Source organism: Oryza brachyantha, chromosome 2 (assembly GCF_000231095.2).
Source record: "Oryza brachyantha chromosome 2, ObraRS2, whole genome shotgun sequence".
NCBI lineage: Eukaryota > Viridiplantae > Streptophyta > Magnoliopsida > Poales > Poaceae > Oryza > Oryza brachyantha.
This window is the reverse complement of record NC_023164.2, coordinates 905,744-926,384: the sequence shown is the minus strand read 5'-3', so window position 1 is coordinate 926,384 and position 20,641 is coordinate 905,744. Positions and strand designations below refer to the sequence as shown.

General features: G+C 42.6%; 3 protein-coding genes and 1 pseudogene across 3 annotated transcripts; 2 read left to right on the top strand and 2 right to left on the bottom strand.

The window, feature by feature from the left end:
* Positions 1 to 15: 15 nt before the first annotated feature.
* Positions 16 to 1,565, top strand: LOC121053439 (annotated as a pseudogene).
* Positions 1,566 to 4,668: 3,103 nt separating this feature from the next.
* LOC102714071 (L-gulonolactone oxidase 2-like) lies at positions 4,669 to 7,067 on the top strand. The gene is made up of 2 exons (XM_015833679.2): positions 4,669 to 5,391; positions 5,853 to 7,067. The coding sequence occupies exons 1-2, from the start codon at positions 4,690 to 4,692 to the stop codon at positions 6,954 to 6,956; spliced, it is 1,806 nt and encodes a 601-aa protein (XP_015689165.2). The 5' UTR covers positions 4,669 to 4,689; the 3' UTR covers positions 6,957 to 7,067.
* A 5,059-nt stretch (positions 7,068 to 12,126) lies between these two features.
* LOC121053646 (bile salt-activated lipase-like) lies at positions 12,127 to 14,311 on the bottom strand. Its single transcript, XM_040521392.1, has 7 exons — positions 14,143 to 14,311; positions 13,792 to 13,830; positions 13,523 to 13,604; positions 13,226 to 13,260; positions 12,903 to 12,935; positions 12,690 to 12,722; positions 12,127 to 12,536 (listed from the first exon to the last, which is right to left on the bottom strand). Exons 1-7 carry the CDS (start codon positions 14,228 to 14,230, stop codon positions 12,487 to 12,489), a joined length of 360 nt encoding a protein of 119 aa, XP_040377326.1. The 5' UTR covers positions 14,231 to 14,311; the 3' UTR covers positions 12,127 to 12,486.
* A 1,896-nt stretch (positions 14,312 to 16,207) lies between these two features.
* LOC102715087 (endoglucanase 4) lies at positions 16,208 to 19,581 on the bottom strand. Its single transcript, XM_040520331.1, has 7 exons — positions 19,372 to 19,581; positions 18,828 to 19,286; positions 18,587 to 18,679; positions 18,031 to 18,204; positions 17,779 to 17,890; positions 17,355 to 17,527; positions 16,208 to 16,766 (listed from the first exon to the last, which is right to left on the bottom strand). Exons 1-7 carry the CDS (start codon positions 19,579 to 19,581, stop codon positions 16,428 to 16,430), a joined length of 1,560 nt encoding a protein of 519 aa, XP_040376265.1. The 3' UTR covers positions 16,208 to 16,427.
* Between the last annotated feature and the right edge of the window lie 1,060 nt (positions 19,582 to 20,641).

Below are 20,641 nucleotides of genomic sequence, written 5' to 3'. Positions count from 1 at the left end.
CCGTCGCCGTCGCCGCCGCCGGAAACCCCAGGTGAGCCGCCTCCCCACATCTCTGGACCAATCTCTCGGTGCAATATCGTCCAAATACTCGTCGGTCTTGCCGGGACCGCGACTTGGCTGAGGCGCTTGGCTTTTCATTTGTACTGGTCCTGATTCTACTTTGCATCATCGTTGCAGCAATAGATTTGATCATTTAAGGAGAGATTTGCTCTGCGAATTTTGTTCCATATAAATCATGTCGTTGTTGATTGCTATAATTTCATACCTCTTGCATGGATATGCACCCAACTTCTGGGGGCAGCAAGCCAGCGACTCTGACGACAAAGAGCATGGGATTGAGTCAGAAGCAGGAAGCAATAGTGAAGATGGAGACGATGATACCGGGGACGTCCTAGAAACCAGAACTGCATACCCATGCTTGTAACAGTGAGTCTGATTCTGGTCAGTGTGTGATTCGCTCCTTGACAACGAAGAGATGAAAACTACTTTTGACCAGATGCGCAATACAATGAAGATCACCCGAGGCGTTTTGAAGACATTGTTGTGGCTGATGAAGAGGAAGAGGATGAGGATAGTGCACACAGATATTGAGGATCCTGAGAAGATAGTTATGTCTGAATCAGAAGAGGAAGGAGATGATGAAGAGGACGGTGACCAGGATGGTGGAACCTGGGAAAATAAGCTGAGCAAGAAAGATGAGATTATGGACAAGCAGTTCTTGGAAGGACCCAAGTGAGAATACTTGGGATGATGTTCAGAGACTTAGGGATGAATGTTTGTTTTCTGGTTGTTGCACAAAATATCTAAAATTACCTTGAATGGGTTGGGAACTTGAAGGCTGGTGCCAAGATTGCATTGCATTGTGCACTTGTGCTGAACTAGTCTGTTACAAACCTCATGAAATTATGATGCGATGAGAGAACTGGCAGGGCAAGTGAGGACAGCAGGGAGGATGGAGATGATGATACTGTTGAAGAACATCAAATAGTTGAAGATAATAGAGGGCCACCACCATTTGTTGTGATCCCTGAAGTTGTGCCAAGGAAACCTACTTTCCCAGATAGTGGTACAGCTTTGATGGATGTATTGAAATACCTGATTTACCAGTTTGTTGGTGAAAGGACCAAAGCTCGGGCAATACTATGCAATATATATCACCATGCTATCTTTGATGAATATTCTGTGGTTGTCACCTGCCCTTAATGAGTCATTTGCAAGATGGGGTTCAACTTATGGACATTTCATCACAGATTTTATTCAACAGAGTTGTGAACCAATTAGGGCCGTGTTTTTAGGGTAGGCCTGATAACTGAAGCCCATGGTTTGGTTGCTTGTCTGAGTTATTTTCAACTGAGAGAGTGAAAGAGTTGCTTGCGCAAGGTGTGCAGCCTATACTCACGTGTCACGTCCTACCTGCACCGCACCTTGTCTTGAGCACATTACTTCTTGTGATCTGTCTATTGTGTTGTGCTCCTTCCCTGCACTGCTCAATCATTTTGTTCTTGTTATTATGCTACAGTTTTCTAGAACTTCATATACCTGCATTCTGCTTTTACATGGTATAATTCTGGTGTTTCCACAATTAGAATGTTATTTTCTCTAACTTTCCCATTTTAATTTTAATTATTTAGATACATGTACCTTAAGGGTCTCGTCTTTTTACTTATAGCTATCTTATAAACTAAAATTTGAATTCTCAACCTTAAATTTAGAGTTGATTTTAAAGTTTTTCTAATCATAGTTTATTTTTCAGCATTTGCTTTTATATCGCTAAGAAGCAAGAACAGACGTATAAAAGTTCTATTCATTAATTATTTTTCGTTTTCAAATATGTCTTTTGGCTATTTTCATAGAAAAGTCAGACAAACGATGCAACACTAGATTTTCCATTAACTGATAAATGGTAAATGGACTTCAGCCCTTCACTGTAGTTCTATGATTTAATTTTACTTCTGAATTCTGATCATCAGCATTTGACATATGGTAAGAGGTGATGGTGGTGCACGCATGGTAAAGCCTGAACAGGGCCGGTAAAACTAATTGAGATAGTTTTCAGCTCGACAACTGGAAGTTTTGAAGCACTGGTTTTTCCCATTCAGATCCCCTCTGCCCCTACCGTACTCCAGCTTGGTACTCCTCCGCCTGTCCAGGGTTGAGCCCTGGGATTTGACGGCAATTGTCATCAGTTCTGACTTCTGAGCCCAATAATCGTTCTGTCCTTTTCGATGCCACTGTAGTTTAAATTTGATTTGTCAGACACCGGGATAGCTGTCTATTTTTGCACCGCACGCACTCCTTTTGATATCGATCAAGCTGCCACCATTTCTATTTGCGTACTGATTTTGTTCTAATATTGCCTTGTTCTGCTAATGACTCTCCACTGATCCATTGGAGATTGATAACCAGAAGAAGGTAATCTTGTGATGACTCTCCACTGATCAATTGGAGATTGATAGCCAGAAGAAGGTAATCTTGTGAAGTTGTAATTCTGTTCGCTGCTTGTCAATGTCAGAGTGATATGGGTAGTGTCTTCCTAATGTAAACTTGTTCTAAGTATAGCTGTTAGGTCGTTCTATCTTTTCAGATTTTTTTTGTAAGCAAGATAATGTTGTGCATAACAACACGTGCTGGAGTTCTAGATTGCCCATTTCGTGTTTGTTGGTATGTAGCTGTCATCTGTTCAAGTAATATAATCCTTTTTAGATAACTTGTGATAGAGCAATATGTAGCTGGAAAGTATTTTTATTACTTGATCGGATGCCCATTTATTTTTTGCATGTTACCTAAACAATTGTTTATTTTTTAAAAATAACAAGTTAAATTAATATGAGACATAACACCACAAACGTGCAAATTTAAATTCGGATTCTATGAGTCGTAACAAAAACAAAAAATTTAACTATAAATGTGTGCATAATGGTTTCATTTAATTTGTTTTTTACTATATGTAGAAGTTGAATTTATATTTAAGGAGTTATATTATCTCGTATCCATCCATCTTATTTTTTTTAAAAAAAATTGAACTATTTAACTGACATACCAGGAAGGAGCGAGTGTCCTACCAAAGAATGAAAATCCATCTCCCATGCTGTTTTGCAATCAATCTTGGGACGTATTTCTGAACTTGATATGTACTCATATACAGTTGTACGTACACATGCAATGCAACAGATATATGTTACGTGTACCAATTCTATACTGTTATTGACTAATAGACGTGCGTGTATATACTTTTATTCTCTGATTCTTTATGTTAGAGATCAGGTGTGGGAGGGTACGTGGAGCATCTAATGATCGAGTCGAAATATGACTGAATTTTCTGTTCTCTATCGTTGCTTATGCTTCTGTATAAACTGGCTGTGATACGTGCTTGTAACCCAGGTCTTAATCTTAGCTCGAGTGCTCAATAATACTCCTAGTCCGTAATTTTTCTCAGTCTTAAAATAAATCTATTTCTAACTATCATACAGATTATTAATTATCAAAGTGTCATCCATTAACAGAAAAGTAACATCCATGGATGGATAGGCAAGAGGTTTTGAAAAATAAATAAAATGTAGGTAAGAGGATAGAAATACCAGAGGTTACACTGGATTTTGGAACCCATCTTCATCGACAGAACTTTTAGATGAACTAATTGGCATAATAAGATAATTGAGATCATCTGCAGTCTCAACTTGCAACTGGATATTAGGGACTGTATGTAATCTCATCCTTTCTTCTTCTTCTTCTTTTTTTTTTTTACAAAAGGCTACAATCAGCCGCTACACTTTCCATGCCACGATAATGGGAAGAAGTTTTTTAGCACACGGGTGTATATACACCCGTTGCTTGCATGTCATATAAATAGTCATAAAAAATTTGAAAAAAATTGACAAGATAGTTTGATATGAGTTATATCACTCCACCAATATGCAAGTTTAATTTAACTTCTATAAGTTGTAGCAAAAATAACGAAAATAATTATGAATATGTGTATACTTAGTTTCAGTTTTGTTTGTTTTTTGCTACAACTTGTAGAAGTTGAATTTAAACTTGTATGTTTGTGAAGTGATATAACTCATATTAATCTATCTTGTCAAATTTTTTCATATTTTTTTACGACTATTTAGATGGCATACAAGCACACGGGTGTATGTGTACATCCGTGTGCTAAAAACAGTGCCGCAGTTTTTTTTTTTTTGACCTTTTGATTTGCATCAAACAACTAGTGTGGCTGCTTTGCTTAAAGTTAGAATCACCCTATGGAATGCATGTGATACAAATCCTACTTAAGAGTATAGGCCATTAATAGCCATGACTGTGGCCTATTCTGCAGCGTAATTAATCTGAATAACTCTTCGTGATTAATATCTGAACCGGACACTTTGAAAAATGTTGTTGCTGTATATTCCATATTTTGAGGGGTCATTGACATTTTATTTTGCTATACATTCCACGTGCATATCTGGGTGCTGTTTTTTCAACAAAAGATCGTGCTTCATTGCTTCGCACGATGCCTTCTTTTTTATCATATATACATAAAAAAAATTCATGCAGTCCATTTTCTCCTATGCTAACTAAGTACGCTACGTGTCTTTAAAAGGCCAAATACTCCATGCAGCACGAAACTCCATCAACTAACTATTAGCTAAGCTAGTCATAATGTACTACTGAACGCAGGGTGCAACAGATCATCGCCGGTGCACCATGCACGGCGTTCCGCTCCTCCTCCGGCTGCTCGCCGCCGTGCAGCTCGTGGCTCTATGCGTAGATAGTGTTCGGTTCGCCGGCGCAAGCCCACCGGCGGGGCCGGTCAGGTGCGCGCCGGCGTCGGGCACGGCCAACTGCACCTTGACCAACGCGTACGGCGCGTTCCCGGACCGCTCCACGTGCCGCGCCGCCGCCGTCGCGTACCCGGCGTCGGAGCAGGAGCTCCTCCGCGTCGTGGCCGGCGCGGTGGAGTCCAGGACGAGGATGAAGGTGGCGACGCGGTACGGGCACAGCGTGCCCAAGCTGGCCTGCCCCGGCGACGGCGGCGGCGCCGGCCTCCTCATCAGCACCGACGCGCTGAACCGCGTCGTGTCCGTGGACGCCGGCAGGATGGAGATCACCGTGGAGAGCGGGGTGTTGCTGTCGGAGCTGATCGACGCCGCGGCGGAGGCCCGCCTCGCGCTGCCGAACTCGCCGTACTGGCTGGGGCTCACCGTCGGCGGCCTGCTCTCGACCGGCGCGCACGGGAGCTCCTTGTGGGGGAAGGGCTCCGCCGTGCACGAGTACGTCGTCGGCATGAGGATCGTCACGCCAGCGCCGGCGAGCGAGGGGTACGCCAAGGTCCGCGTGCTCGGCGCCGGCGACCCGGAGCTGGACGCGGCGAAGGTGTCCCTCGGCGTGCTCGGTGTTATTTCTCAGGTATACAAATTAATACAACAAGTTTGACATTTTTTCTATCTTCTCCTTCTCTTTTCTTTGATTAGACGAACACGCAAACACACGTAACCCATGAATACGTTTTCAGGCCTTGTTTGGCTGACAAATTTTTTAGCAAAAGGGTTACATCGAATGTTTAATCGGATGTCAGAAGTGGTTTTCAGGCACGAATAAAAAAAATGAATTTTACAGTTTGACTAGAAACCACGAGACGAGTATTTTGAGTCTGATTAATCCATCATTAGCATATGTTAGCTACTGTAGTAATTATGGCTAATACTGCACTAATTAGGCTCAAAAATTCGTCTCACGATTTTTCACGTAACTGTGTAATTAATTTTTATTTTTATCTATGTTTAATGCTCTATTTAAATGTCTAATGATTTGATGTGATGTTTTTATGAAAAAATTTTAGGAACTAACCAGGTTGTTAGTTTGATCAGATAACTCTAGCGTTGCAACCAATGTTCATGCGCTCGGTGGCGTTCCGGCAGCGCGACGACGGCGATCTGGCGGAACGAGTCGTCGCCTTCGCCGGCGAGCACGAGTTCGCCGACATCCTCTGGCTTCTCAGCCAGCGCAAGACCGTCTACCGGGTCGACGACCGCGTGCCCAACAGCACGACCGACGATGGCGCCGTCTACGATCTGGTCACCTTCCGTGCGACCCCCACACCCACAATCCAGGCCAGCAGGCTTGGAGAGGACGCCCTGGAAGCGACCGGGAACGCCGCCGGCAAGTGCCTTGCCGGGTCGGCGACGACGGCCAACCTCGTCGCCGGAAACTACGGGGTGACGAAGCGTGGCATGCTCGCGCCGTTCCCCGGCACGCCGGTGGTCGGCTACCAGAACCGCATTCAGTCGTCGAGGGGGTCCTGCCTGACCAGCGCCGACGACGGCCTCCTCACCGCCTGCACGTGGGACCCGCGCGTCGAGCACCACGCGTTCTTCTTCCAGTCCGGCCTCAGCGTGCCGCTGTCCAAGGCGGCGGCCTTCATCCGCGACGTGCAGCGGCTGCGCGACCTCAGCGACCCCGACGCGCTCTGCGGCCTCGACATCTACTACGGCGTGCTCCTGCGCTTCGTCGGGGCCTCGACGGCGCACCTCGGCAAGCCGGAGGACAGCGTCGAGTTCGACATCACCTACTACCGGAGCCGCGACGACCCGGCGGCGCCGCGGCTGCACGAGGACGTGCTGGAGGAGATCGAGCAGATGGCGCTGCGCAAGTACGGCGGCGTGCCGCACTGGGGCAAGAACCGAAACGTCGCCTTCGACGGCGCCATCGCCAGGTATCCAAACGCCGGCGAGTTCCTCAAGGTGAAGGGCACGTACGACCCGGACGGCCTCTTCTCCAGCGAGTGGAGCGACCAAGTGCTCGGCGTCGCCGGCGCCGGCGGCGTGAGCGTGGTGAGGAACGGGTGCGCGCTGGAGGGGCTGTGCGTGTGCTCGGAGGACGCCCACTGCTCGCCGGAGAAGGGGTACCTCTGCCGGTCGGGCAGGGTGTACGAGGAAGCCCGGGTGTGCCGGCGTGTCACCGGCGATCTCTAGGCGCAACGATAATAGTACAAACATGACTGCATTTGACCGCATTGGACTTCTGCCTGTTTGAGTCCGGTTCTTGGATCTTGAATAAAATTGTGTGGCCCGGCCTGTTTAGTTCCCAAATTTTTTCTAAAAACATCACATCGAATTATTGGATATCTAAATAAAGCATTAAATATACATGAACATTAAAACTAATTATATAGTTATGAGAAAAATCGTGAGACAAATCTTTTGAGCCTAATAAGGACGTGATTAGCCATAAGTGATACAGTAATCAACATATGCTAATGATGAATTAATTAGACTCAATCAAAAATTCGTCTCGAGGTTTCCAAGCAGAATCTAAAATTTATTTTATAATTAGACTATGTTTAATACTTCAAATCTTCAAATATATGTCCAAAAGTTTGATATTTTTGCAAAAAAATTTTGCAAACTAAACATGGCCTTAGCCCACCAAAAATATATACCAAACTACTCCCTAGGAATTTTTAGCAGTAGACAACATCATTATTTTTTTTCGTTTTATTACACGAGCTTACGTAGTTATTATAAATTTTATTTTGATCATAACTTATATTTTCGTATATTTGCATAAAATTTATAAATAAAATAAAGGGTCACCTAGTGATCAAATATTTGAAATTTTTTTAATTCCAACAATCAAATCATGTCATTGATATTGGAAGATAATCTAAAAACGTGCACGTAATTCAAAAAGCACATACACATCCTTCCTCCTCAGCCCTCATATATTGCACGCGTAAGAATAAAAATTCAAACGTTTGATCAATAGCAGAGGTGTAAAACAAATGTGTAAAACAAATGATAAAACCTGAGTTAAATAAATAGCTATTAAAATATGAAGAGTGTACATTTTATTTTAGTAGGAAATCAAATAAGTTGGCAGAGATGTGAATAGCATATGGTAACAGCTTGAATTAATGGCGATCGAACGATAATGAAGCTAGCTTAGTGACTAGCCGACGAAGGGGGTGCGCGTGACGGGGCCGGTGGCGTCGCCGGCGTTGAAGAAGACGCGGACGCGCTTGGCGCTGAACCCCGGGGGCACGGTCGCGCCGTCGGGGATGACCTCGATGGAGACGTCGGGCCTGTCGCTGTTGATCTGCGTCACCGCCGCCGTCGCCGGCCACCCCACCACCTCCGGCCACGACGCCTTCTCGCTGCTCATCCTCACAAAATTTATGAATACACGCTGCAGAGATGATCAGTTAGGTAGCTCTAGTTACAGGCAAGCTAAGCTAGCGCTGCTCTGCTCGATCTTGTGATGGATTAACGATGTGTGTAGTGTTGGATTGTATTTATAGGATCAGATTTGAGCTAAGTATCCATACATGTGTGCGACTGCTGATTTGCATTGGGCATGTCGCCGTTAGTTTGTTTGCCGGATCGGAGCAAAGCTTTGGTTGTAACTCCCTTGATGATTTTGCGTTTGTACTGCTATTGATTAGTTAGTGCCACTAGCTTAATTACTGACAATTAAACAGCCGGGTCAGTTGTCTGATGCGCCTATTGGCTATTGCATTCGGGTGGCCTTCTCCGGTGCATTTTACTGGTGATAGAATTTAATCTATATTGTTGATATATTATTATCCGACAATTATGATTAAATTATACTACCAATAATATTAGGTGTAGTAGAAATTTGAAGAAGTAATATTGTCCTTTTTATTATGGTCTTTATTAAAAAAACAAAATTATAAAATACTACTAATCAAGTAATTAATAAAGTACAAAAATACTCTTTTTTACTGGTAGTATAATACTACTAAGTAAAATAGACCGAAAAGTTGCCCTGCATTCGGATGTATGTTCCGTTCTGATGTCTGAAGAGCATCATCGATCGGGTTGCCAATTATATCTTTATATGTATATAATTATAATAATACTACTGGTAAATGTACCGGAGCCAGCCCCATATACTTATTGGATATATAGCACCATGACTATGCATTGTATGGAGCCATATAATTTAACGATATACTCGTATTAGATCTATATAGCGAATTTTGAACCACTGTTTATCTCTGGTTTTGTGGGGGAGGATATAGTACTGCTGCGCCTCTTTTAAGTAGAAGAGAACCAGATCAGCCTCCCACGGGATACAATGGTAGCTAGCCGATGACCGGCGTCTGGGCAACGGTGCTTGCGTTGTCGTCGTTGAGGAAGACGCGGACGCGGTGGCCGTCGAAGCTACCCGGCGGCACGCTCTCGCCGACGGATCGAGCGCACGTCGACCTGCACGTCCGGCCGGTCCCGGTGGATCTTCATCACCGCCGACATGCCGTCCCACCCCACCACCTCCGGCCACGCCGTCTTCATGCTCAGTATGTCGCCGCCGCCGACGCCCGCCGCCGCTCTCCCCATCCTCGAATCAATCCTCGGTCGATCGATTCGTTTAGCTTTAGCTTCGCTTGCTGTGCTTATATTTATACAGCCATATATACGCACGTGGAATGCATTCGCCGCTGTGTCACCGGGATTGACGCCGTCGTCGACGACGAGACGATGCATCGATGCGTTGTGTTTTTCTTGTTCGATATGATCGAGACCGATATTATCTAGGCTAGGCGCGCGTGCAATCTCTGCTCATGCAGAAATTAAAGGGCAGATATTATACTCGTAGGATCAGATATCATAGTATTTAATTCTATCATTTATACTATTATTAAATAGCTATAAAAATCAGATAATCTAGTCATAATCACGTATTCACTCATTAGTTATTTCAACCCAGGATACCACATCCACATGCCACCAGGCAGCATACAAAATATGCTTTTAATTAGCACACATAATTAATTAAGGTAGAAATACAAATGAACGCAGGCACACATTTTACTGTCGACGATCCGACTCGATCGGGACATTATTAAGGTATAGGTTTCGTGCTAATTTTATTATGGGTTGAGGAGATCGAAGTCCAGGGGCATATGCATGGGTACGTGGCTAGCCGACGACGGGCGTCTGGGCGACGGTGCGGCTGACGTCGTTGTTGAGGAAGAGGCGGACGCGCTCGCCGTCGAACCCCGGCGGCACGCTCTCGCCGACGTCGTGCGCCTCGATATGCACGTCCGGCCGGTCGCCGCTGATCTTGATCGCCGCCAGCAGCGCCGCCCACCCCACCACCTCCGGCCACTCCGTCTTCACCTCATCGTCGCCGGCGACCGGTCTCCCCATCCTCGATCCAAGGTACTTGAGCTCGTCGAGTATGTCGTACGTGCAGCGTGTAGTTGCATAGGTGCTTATATATACAACACGAGGTGAGAAACGTCTAAGGGGTCTTTTGGCTATCCCACCACTTCTACCTAATTAGCTCTTAGTGACATGAAACATTTTTGGAGCTAGTAGTTAGTTATTTTATTGACCTTGCTCTAAGAGAGTTTATGCAGACGCTGTTAATTATTTGATGATTACTATGATTAATATGACGCGTACACTGCCCTCGAGAATATCAACGATATGATCGATGTCTTTTGGGGCTTTTGCTAGTAGCCTGGGAAAAGTTAAATAATTAGCTTAATTTGCCATGCACGAGCATAGTATATACTCGATCATCTGAAAAACAACAGTATTAGTAATTCTCCATTCTCACGTCAACCAAAGACATATTTCTGCCGTCGTTTACTAGAGTATTTCAGTATGCACAAATCTAACGGAAGTTCCGAGATTTCGGACATTTTGGGACGCGAAATTTTAAAAGTTACATACAATTTTAAAATGCACTAATATTACATAATTAAGCACGGCATTATTTATTTACTCCATTATTTTGAGTTGCTGAAAGCATACGGAGTTCCAAGACACGTATGCATATCTGCATATGTAGCATGATCAGGTACGACGTGCGTGCGTAATTAACCCATGACGGGGTCGACCTTGACGACGATGAAGCTGTCGTCCATGAAGACGCGGATGCGCTTGGGGTTGTACGAGAAGGCGGCGCCCCGCAGGAGCACCTCGACGGCGACGTCCGGCCGGTCGTTGCTGATCTGCGTCACTGCCAGCGGCGCCAGCGCGCTCAGCAGCTCCGGCCTCCTCCTCCTCCTCATCCTCCTCCTCCTCCTCCTCCTCCTCCTCCTTCTTCTTCTTCTTCTTCTTCTTCTTCTTTTCTTCTTCTTCTTCTTCTTCTTCTTCTTCTTCTTCGATCGTCGACGTACGTTGCTCCGGCACCGGTGAATCCCAATTAATTAATCTCGAATTCTTCTCGATCGATCGATCTATATATGTCCTGCCCGGTTGTTAATTGTTCCCTTCGATTCGTAATATAAGATTTTCTAATATCGTCTAGATTCATATGGTTACTAATAAATAAATATATATATATATATATTTATTAATTGATAAATTTAGACAAGACAAAAAAAGAAAATAAACGGAGGCAGTAACACACGGAAGGATCGATCGATTTGCTCTCTATATATCGGATCAGAATTATGAGTACTGTGGTCCATTTCAAAACGGGAGGAAGAGGAGGAGGATATCCACCGGACATATGCGAGATTAAGCCATCATCGACGAAGCAAATATTCGCATGCATATGTTTCATAGATGCATTCAAAACGGTATATTTAGAAATAAAAAATAATTTATTAATAAAACATTTATATATATGTTATTAATAACGTAAAAGTAAATACTAGAAAATAAAATACGATGAAAAAACCTAAAATCAACTATAAATTTAAGGTTTAAATTTTAAATATTAGCTTATAAACATAAACGAAAGCGGAAAAAAAATAGATACTCGAACCTTGTTTTTCTACTCCGTTTTTTTCGTGTTGACATACCAATGAATATTAGATATATACGTTACTCCTCCCAAAATCCCAGATTATATAGAATTATAACTATTCACTTATAATTTTTAACCATTCGTTTTATTTAAAAATTTAGTGAAAATATAAAAATTTATAAGTAATTACTTAAACTACTTTTAATAATAAACAAAATAAATAATATTTTCAATTTTTTTAATAAAACAACTATCAAACATTATAAATAAAAAGTCAAAATCACGTATAATATGGGACAGAGGGAATACTATATAATTCATCCATGGATAACTACAAACAATGCTGGTGCTAAGCTTACGACCTTTCAGGTCACAAGAATGAATCACCACAAAGCAAACAGTAATCAACGCCGGTCGTTTAAAACAAAACAAAAACAACTAATTAATCAGCAGACCTAGAGCGGGTCTTACGTGGGGCCCATATTGGTTGGGCCGGTACAAGATTCTGACTGGTAGCGGGCCAACTTGGGCCGTACTTCACAAATTACACAAATACTTTCACACAAGACAAATGCATAAAAGACTTTCACAAATTACACACATACATACGAATTTCCAAGCCATGCAAACTGACGCTTCAAACTGGATCGTACGTAATTTATTCATAACATACACATTTTATGCATAGTGCATGATAGATACTTTAATTTATTCATCCATTTCGGCTATATACTAGCTGAGGTGGTTCTTGATTGATACTGTTGCCCAGTTAATTGGCTAAGGGTTGCCACCGCCGTTTGTAGGGACAGAATTGTAGCCACTTCTTCCTGCATGATCACCAGAACATCATATGTTAATTAAGTATAATTAGAAGGAAATAAAACAAAGGCACATTTTAGTTCAGTTTCTGCACAATTTAATCGAGTGTAGTATTAGTAAATTGTTGGAATATTGGTTTTTGCAGTGTCCCCAGTTCATACCATTGGGATTAACTGAGTTGTAGCCACTCCTCCCTGCAAGGACAAAAAGGTTCACTCAATACACACATGAAAAGAAGGTTCAGAATGACTGTGTGTGTATAAACACAGCCGAAAAGGAAAAGTAAGTCTCTTTGAGTTTAGTTTCTGTTTCTGTGCTATTAATCATGTGGAGGCGAGCTGTAGTTGGGTTTCCACACCATCCTCAGTTCATACCATTGGGATTGACTGAATTGTAGCCACTCCTTCCTGTAGGAACACCAATTAAATATATTCAGCATACACATGCAAAATTCTAAACAACTTGAAAACAAATGTATATAAGGTGTAAAAATGTGATAGTTTTCAGAGAAAAATTAAACACATATATGTGGAGTTTTATGAATATGGGGTTATGCGTAGGACCAACAATTAAATTAAACATATTCAGTACACATGCAAAAACTTCAAACAACTATGTATATATGATGTGAAAATTTTAGAGGATTAACTCATCTAAGTGGAGGTTTAATTAAGTTGGGTTTTTGCGCAGTCCATACCATCGGGGTTCACTGAATTGTAGCCACTCCCTCCGGCAAGAACACCAATTAAAGATATTCATTGCACGTGCACAAAATCTAAACAACTTTAAAAAAAACTATGGATTTATGGTGTAAAACATGGAAACTTTTAGAGGAAAAACACATGGGAATCTATAATTTAGTGAATCCTGAGTAAAATTTAACATTTTGTCGCTCTTTACGGGAAGAGCTTAATCCCTCTCACAAGGTTTTTAAGAGGGGAGTAGAAAATTTATTGTCACTTGTACGTAAGAGTGTCAAAAGGTTAAATTTCACTTGGGATTCATTGAATCGTAGCCACTCCTCCCCACAGGAAGGACAATTATATTCAGTACAAGTGAAATACTGTTTATATATGGTGTAAAATATGTATATTTCGGAGAGAAAAAACGTATCTAAGCCCCTAATTAATCTTTTCACTTATGCTTATAAGCCTAATTTAGATTTAAATACTTAAACTGAAGTAAATTAGGGTTTTTTAATCATAGTTTATAAAAGTTTATTGATAAATTAATTTATTATCATCAATAAATGTTTTGCGTGATTCATACCATCCGGGTTCACTGAATTGTAACCGCCCCTTCCTGCATGGACAAAAAAATTATTTAGTATACACATGCAAAAGTTTCTAAACGACTTAAAACTAACCTTTGTAAATATGGCGTGAAAACGTGGACATTTTCAGAGAAAATACACATCTAACTGAAAGCTTAATCAAATCAGGGCTTTGTGCAGTTCAGACCATCAGGATTCACTGAATTATTTAGTATATACACATGCAAAAGTTTTCAAAAAATCTGGAAAAAAAATCTACGCATACATGTATTGCGTAAACTAAAGAATTTTAACACGTACTATGCATGTAAATATGAGCGGCTAATTAATTAATTAATTACCTGCTTCGACGGAGACGGTGTTCATGGTGCAAAGCAGCGTAGCCACAACCAAGAGCATCAGGCAAGCAAACGAGAATTGCTTCCTCATGATCTCAAGTTAATTAATACCCTGCAAATGCCTCTGAAATTCGACTGTTTTTCACTCAAATTCAGGTGAGATTGATCTGGTTGCAATCGCTGCTGTTGATTATATGTTCAGCTTTGGCTAATGCTGTATTTATAGACTTGGCAGTGGAGTCTATTGTGGCCTTGCATTAACTGTGGTGCCATTTTTCTCACGCTGCCGCCATTTCTTATTTGTGCTGATCGTACTTCATTTTTTCTCAAAATTAAGGTCAGGATCATATCGACTGTCACCGTCAAATTATGTAGGATTTTAATCATTGAAACCGTCGTGTTTATCTTGCTTAATTTGTCAACAGAATTTCACCTGGGGAAGTGATAAACGTACGCAACTAAAGCTAGCCATTCGAAATGCCAACACTGACCGTGTCAGAGAACGAAGACTCTGTTTCTCTCTTAAACATAAATTAAGGGCTAGCTTAGTTCCTAAAACATCACATCGAAACTTTGAACACCTAATGAAGCATTAAACATAGTTGAAAAAACTAATTGCACAGTTAAAAAGAAATCGTGAGACGGATCTTTTGAGTCTAATTAGTGCATAATTAGTCATAAGTGTTACATTAACCCACATATGTTAATGATGGATTCATTAGGCTTAAAAGATTCGTCTCGTAGTTTTCCAGCGAACTATGAAATTTGTTTTTTCATTCGTGTCCGAAAATTCATTCTAGAACCCGGTCAAACGGTCTGATGTGATACCCTAAAATTTTCTTTCGGTGAACTAAACATGTCCTAAATATAATTGATTTTGCAGATTATTTGTGTTGCTGGGTCGGCACGCAATTACAAAGGGGAACTTGCAGAAAAGTAGGCGGCTGACCATTCTTGTCAAGGATGCCACTTAATTGACTATTTCTGCAGAAGAACAAGGAGACGTACTCGAAATTAGGTTTGAATATAATGCCGGCTTAATTTCAAACTAACCACAGGATTGGAGGAGCCAAATTTTCAAGCACGTGCGTAGGGTCAAGTACGATATAGACTAGTTTTTTACGGATTTTATCACTACTGTTCTCACTACTATTTCATAGTATCAGGTTGAGATTTGTTTGCTTCAATTTCACTTGATGATCTGCGGTTATGGGTGGAAACGGTATGGAAATTTCCGACTATACCAATATCATTTTGTATGTAAACATAATATATTTATCTTTTCCAAACATTTTTGTTCATGAATTTATTTATTTTTCTATTTTTTGTTTGAGTGGTATTGAAGTTATTTTTAAATAGTTTATTTCATAAATATGGAAAATTCTCGACCATATTGAGACCATTTTCAAGTAATAAAGTAATTATGGGGGGTTTCACAAAACAACATGAGTTTTTACGTGATATGTAACTACAGGTTTTATGGTCCTAAAATTTAAAACCATATACTATTGTCTAACTATCCTTTGACCTCCTTTAATTGTGAGTTATAAAATTATGTGTAAAAGTATATCAAATTTATAAGTTTTTACATAAATTTTATGCAAGTTACCCATATAAGATTAAACATTTTCATTTTATTTATACTATTACATCAAATTTGTTAACGGGGTGGTTTTGTAAAAAAAACAACTATAATACCCTGGTTTATGTGCAGGTGCACCGTGCTAAAAGTACTTTGATTTTGTGCAACTTGGACTATATTTTTGTAAAATTTACTCAAATAATATAACAACATATCATTCTTGTATTCAGTGTTTTGTGGTGCTCATTCCTGTAAAACCGGTATGTTCTTAATGAAAAGCTGGACTTCGGCCTTTTTTTCTAAAAAAAAACATACCAATTCTTGACCATTTTCATCTCTATCTACGATGAGTTTTTCCATCCTTGAGAAGATACCATGAGGTACTAATTTTTTCTATATAAAATTTAGTACTTTCTAATACTTAAGTTACCCAGAGGTATCAAATTTTACGTAGAAAACAATGGTACCTTTTGGTACCTTCTGGATGATAAAATCACTCAACTACGATACACATGATGACAACAAAAGTTACCTACGCAAATCACGTATTGATCGACATGGCAGCACGAAACAATTGCATTCACTTAATTGATGAAGCGACAATGTGACACCAGCGTCACATCTGATCACATGCATGCTTAATTAATCCAATTCTATCTATCTTAATTAGATAGCAAGCAAGCTTGATCGACGCATGATTCAGCAGTCATGGCGGGACCATCCTGCGTGCGCCGGCGAAGAAGGCGAGCGCGCCGACGAGCGGCGCGTTGGTGTAGGTGGAGGGCTCGGCCTGCGCGTAGTTGTCGCGGCTGTCGGAGAAGCCGTCGCTGGCGTCGGGGCCGCCGACGACGGCGCCGGCGAGCAGGTTCCTGTCCGGCTCCGGCGAGTGGAGGTAGCGGAAGCCGTCGTCGCAGCCGATGCGGGCCGGGTGGTCGCGCACCGACGGCAGCGACGCGCCGCGGTGGTGCACGTGCCGCGGGTACCTCGCCCCGAACCCCACCATGTACGACATCCCCGCCGGGTTCGCGCCGAGGATGTAGTCCACCTTCATTCACGCGCCACGGATTAATTTGAGCTGTTTTTGGTGGACTGTTTGGTTGAATTTTGTGCAAAACATGTTTCGTGCTCCCTTCCTCAGACTGATTTTTAATAGGTCAAGCCATTATTGTTTAAAATATGTTTGATCAATCATCTTAGTAAAACTTTTATATAAATGTGTAGAAATGTAAGTTGTACGTAAAGTACATTTTGTGGTAATTGAAATTATAAAAAATAAAATATAATTATATTTTTTAATAAGATGAATGGTTAAATATATGTCATGACCTCGTCTGTTAAAAATCGAAGGGAGTAGTTATCCCTAAAATTAATTTTATTACTTGTAATTAATTTGTAAATTACTCAATATGTTCCATATCATAAGATGTGTGTTTGGCTATATTTATAAAAAAACGTAGCAACATTTTTAACACAAAACAAATATACTATATGTCAAAATATATACCATGTTAGATTTGATGAAACGAATTTGACATTATGGTTTTTGCTATGTTTCTCTATAAATTTGATCAAATTTTGACAGATTTAACTTTCTAAAAAAACAAAGAAATGTAGTATGAAACGGAGGGATTACCTGTTTCTTGGCTAGGGAGATGAGGGTGGAGTGAGAGACGGCGGTGGAGCCACAGGAGACGGTGGCGCCGGCGCTGCCGGTGGAGGCGAGATACTTGGCGTAGGTGAGGAGGAGGAAGGCGGTGGACGTCACGTACTGCATGTTGCTGTCGCCTTCTTTGAACAGGAGACCACCTGCAAGATTGCATTGCATCACATCACATGTTCACTGCTCCATCAGCATGCAGCTGAAATGACCCAATTAATTACACTAGGTTAGTGATTAGAGCTTTTTTACCATTCTTAATAAAGTACTCCTCAATGTACCATACTTTTTAGTATAAAATGTGTGGTACCTTGAGATACTAAAAATTTATACTAAAAATCTTGATACCTTAAAATATTTTTCAAGAATGGTAAAAAAATCCTAGCTATTAAGTTTGTACCTGGGGTGTACTGAGACCGGAAGCCGTTGGCTCCGGGCACAAGGGAGCAGATGTAGTTGTCAGTGTGCGCCTTGTACAGCTGCAGCCCGTCTTGTTTGCTCTGCAAGAACCCCTGATCCACACAGAGTTTGCACAAGTTCAGAACTTCAGAATTTGTATTATATAAATTTATGAAAATCAAAACATCTTATGAATTGAAACTAATATAATTTTAGAGATGAATGGCTGATGATGCATATCATTTTGCAGTGCCTTGGAGAGGAGGACTTTGGTGGCGACGCGCTTGTCGTCCCAGCTGAAGGTGAAGTCGTCCTGCTCGGCGCCCAGGGCGTGGCCGTTCGAGCTGATGTACGACAGGTACACGTCCTTCGTCTCCGGCGACGGCGACGCCAGGTGCAGCCACGACGCCGCCCACAGCAGCTCGTCCTGTGACGTCCACACACACACACACACCCCTCCATCGATCAGCCAGCTTATTGGTCAATGTAAATACGTAATTACCATGCATGCAAAAACAGTACAAATCCATTGACGGAATTCAGAAAATTCAGAGAAATCTGTGCAGGGGTCGTTTTTTCTCGAGCAGCATGCATGTGCCGGCGTGCTCTGCTTTCTATGGACCAAACGGTTCAGACAAGGCTTAAAAGTTAATTGGCCGGGATGCATACATCGCCCGTGCATGAGTACGACAAACTGCAATTGCATCTGACCGATTAAGAAGAAGAGACAAGAGAAAACGACCAAGACTAGGAACAAATCATCGCTGATCGCTGCAGGTTAATTTGCTTGATTAATTTGCTTAGCTTACATGGTAGCCGGAGTAGGAGCAGTAGAACGGACACACCACTGAGCTGAGCGAGTCGCTGTACGAGCCCCTGTACCTGTCCGCGAAATCGAACACCTGCAATGCAGCAGCAGCACGTACACAGAATCAGAACAAGGATGAACAGATCGAGCAAGCTGGCTGGCTATCTCGACATGGTGAGGTGATTCTTGTGAAGCTAGCTAGTATATCAAGTGACATCAGGTGGCTGTGAGTGCTTGCTTACCTGGCGAGCTGCGTCGAGCAGCTTGGCGGAGTATGCGGGGTCGGAGCCGCGGAAGACGATGGAGGCGGCGGCGAGGGCGGCGGCGGTCTCGCCGGCGACGTCGGACCCGGGGCTCTGGGGCGTCACCTTGTACACGCTGCGCGGGGTGTCCATGTCCTCCGGTCGCTCCCAGCACCGGTGGTCCTGGTACGGGTCGGCCACCTGGACGTACAGGGTGTCCGGCGTCGCCGTCGCCGCCTTGAGCAGATAGTCGGCGCCCCACCGCACGGCCGCCCTGGCGTTGTCGAGCTGGCCGCCGCCGCCGCCGCCGACGAGGCCGAAGAACGACGACGACGACCGGCGGGGCATCATGTCGCCGAACTCGATGACGCTCCACGACAGCATGGTCACCGTGAAAGCCATCGGCAGGCCGAACTTGACGTTGTCGCCGGCGTCGTAGTAGCCGCCGACCAGGTCCACCTAATACATTGCAAAGCCATATATATAAAGCTAGTGACCTTCTCCGTCGACCGATCATGGCGGCTGGTACGGACGGACGACGTACCTCATAGGCAGAGCCGTCGGAGAGGCCGGAGTCGGCGCGCCAGGCGACGCGCTGGCCTGCGGGGAGCTTGCCGGAGCGCTGCGCCTCGAAGAAGAGGATGGCCTTGTCGAGGGCGTCGGCGTAGTTGAACGCCGCCGCGCCACGAGCGGCGCCGAGGCAGACGACGGCGGCGACCACGACGACGACGAGCAACTTGCTGGACGAGTACATGGCTGACCTGGTGGGTGCTACGACGTACGTGACAACGTGGCGCATGTATGTGCACAAGTTCAGGAACCGGTGCATGCATGGCACCATATATATACTCCCAAGGCTGGCCAGGCCATATATGATACATGTTCTTCTACTCCGGTTATTCTTAGTTTTTCGATCAACTTTTGCGATTTGTTCAAATCCAACAAAAAATATTTCAAGATACCGATATCTCATGGTATCGAATCGTTTCTGATTGCATGCTCATACTGTTTAGCTAGATCTAATGGTGAGAAACAATTTAATACCGTGAGATACCGGTACCTCAAGATACTTTTTATTGGACCAAAATAAATCTTTTTTTTATCAAACGATGTATATTTGATAAAAATATTTTTATACAGAAGCTTATAATGTCATCTTTCTAAAAAAATTGGTCTGGTACTCTGGTAGTGGCAGTTATTGTTCGTTGGAGGCGTGAGGCAGCAATTGATCGAAAGAGTGGCGTCTGTTACGGGGCAGCGTCAGCATGCAATGCATGTGGTCAACCATCACGTACAGATGCAGCCACGGGCACGTCACGGATCGACCTGTGCTGGCGCTGCTGACAGTTGTGGCACTTACGTTGGTCGCCGGTAATGCAGTAGGGCAACCCGGGAGCCAGGGACCATGTATGCATGCATGATCTTCGCTTCAGTGCAAAACATATCAGAGCAACTGAACTGTGAATGTTTATTGTAGCTTGTTTAAAGGCTGAGACTGATATATACTAGAGTAAGATTTGTCCTAAATACTGCCTCATTCCCTAAATGTTTGACGTTGTTGAATTTTGTATATACGTTTGACCATTTATTTTATTTAAAAAATTACATAATTATTAATTATTTTTATATCATTTTATTTATGGTTAAGTATACTTTTATGTATATATATATATATATAATTTTACATATTTTATAAAAATATTTAAATAATACGAATGGTTAAACGTATATAAAAAAGTCAATGACGTTAAATATTTAGTAACGGGGAGAGAGTAAATAACGTTATAATTTGATTGGACACGTCATGTTGCTAT

Bases quoted from the DNA above. Each gene is read 5' to 3' on its own strand.
- LOC102714071 (XM_015833679.2), top strand. From the start codon at position 4,690: ATGCACGGCGTTCCGCTCCTCCTCCGGCTGCTCGCCGCCGTGCAGCTC. The intron at 5,392-5,852 runs GTATACAAATTA...TAGTTTGATCAG, and splicing joins TGCTCGGTGTTATTTCTCAG to ATAACTCTAGCGTTGCAACC.
- LOC102715087 (XM_040520331.1), bottom strand. From the start codon at position 19,581: ATGTACTCGTCCAGCAAGTTGCTCGTCGTCGTCGTGGTCGCCGCCGTC. The intron at 18,680-18,827 runs GTAAGCAAGCAC...GCTGCATTGCAG, and splicing joins TGCTCGACGCAGCTCGCCAG to GTGTTCGATTTCGCGGACAG. The intron at 16,767-17,354 runs GTAATCCCTCCG...GCGTGAATGAAG, and splicing joins TCTCCCTAGCCAAGAAACAG to GTGGACTACATCCTCGGCGC.
- LOC121053646 (XM_040521392.1), bottom strand. From the start codon at position 14,230: ATGAGGAAGCAATTCTCGTTTGCTTGCCTGATGCTCTTGGTTGTGGCT. The intron at 13,831-14,142 runs GTAATTAATTAA...TTGTCCATGCAG, and splicing joins CACCGTCTCCGTCGAAGCAG to GAAGGGGCGGTTACAATTCA. The intron at 13,261-13,522 runs GTGAAATTTAAC...TGGTGTTCTTGC, and splicing joins TACGATTCAATGAATCCCAA to CGGAGGGAGTGGCTACAATT.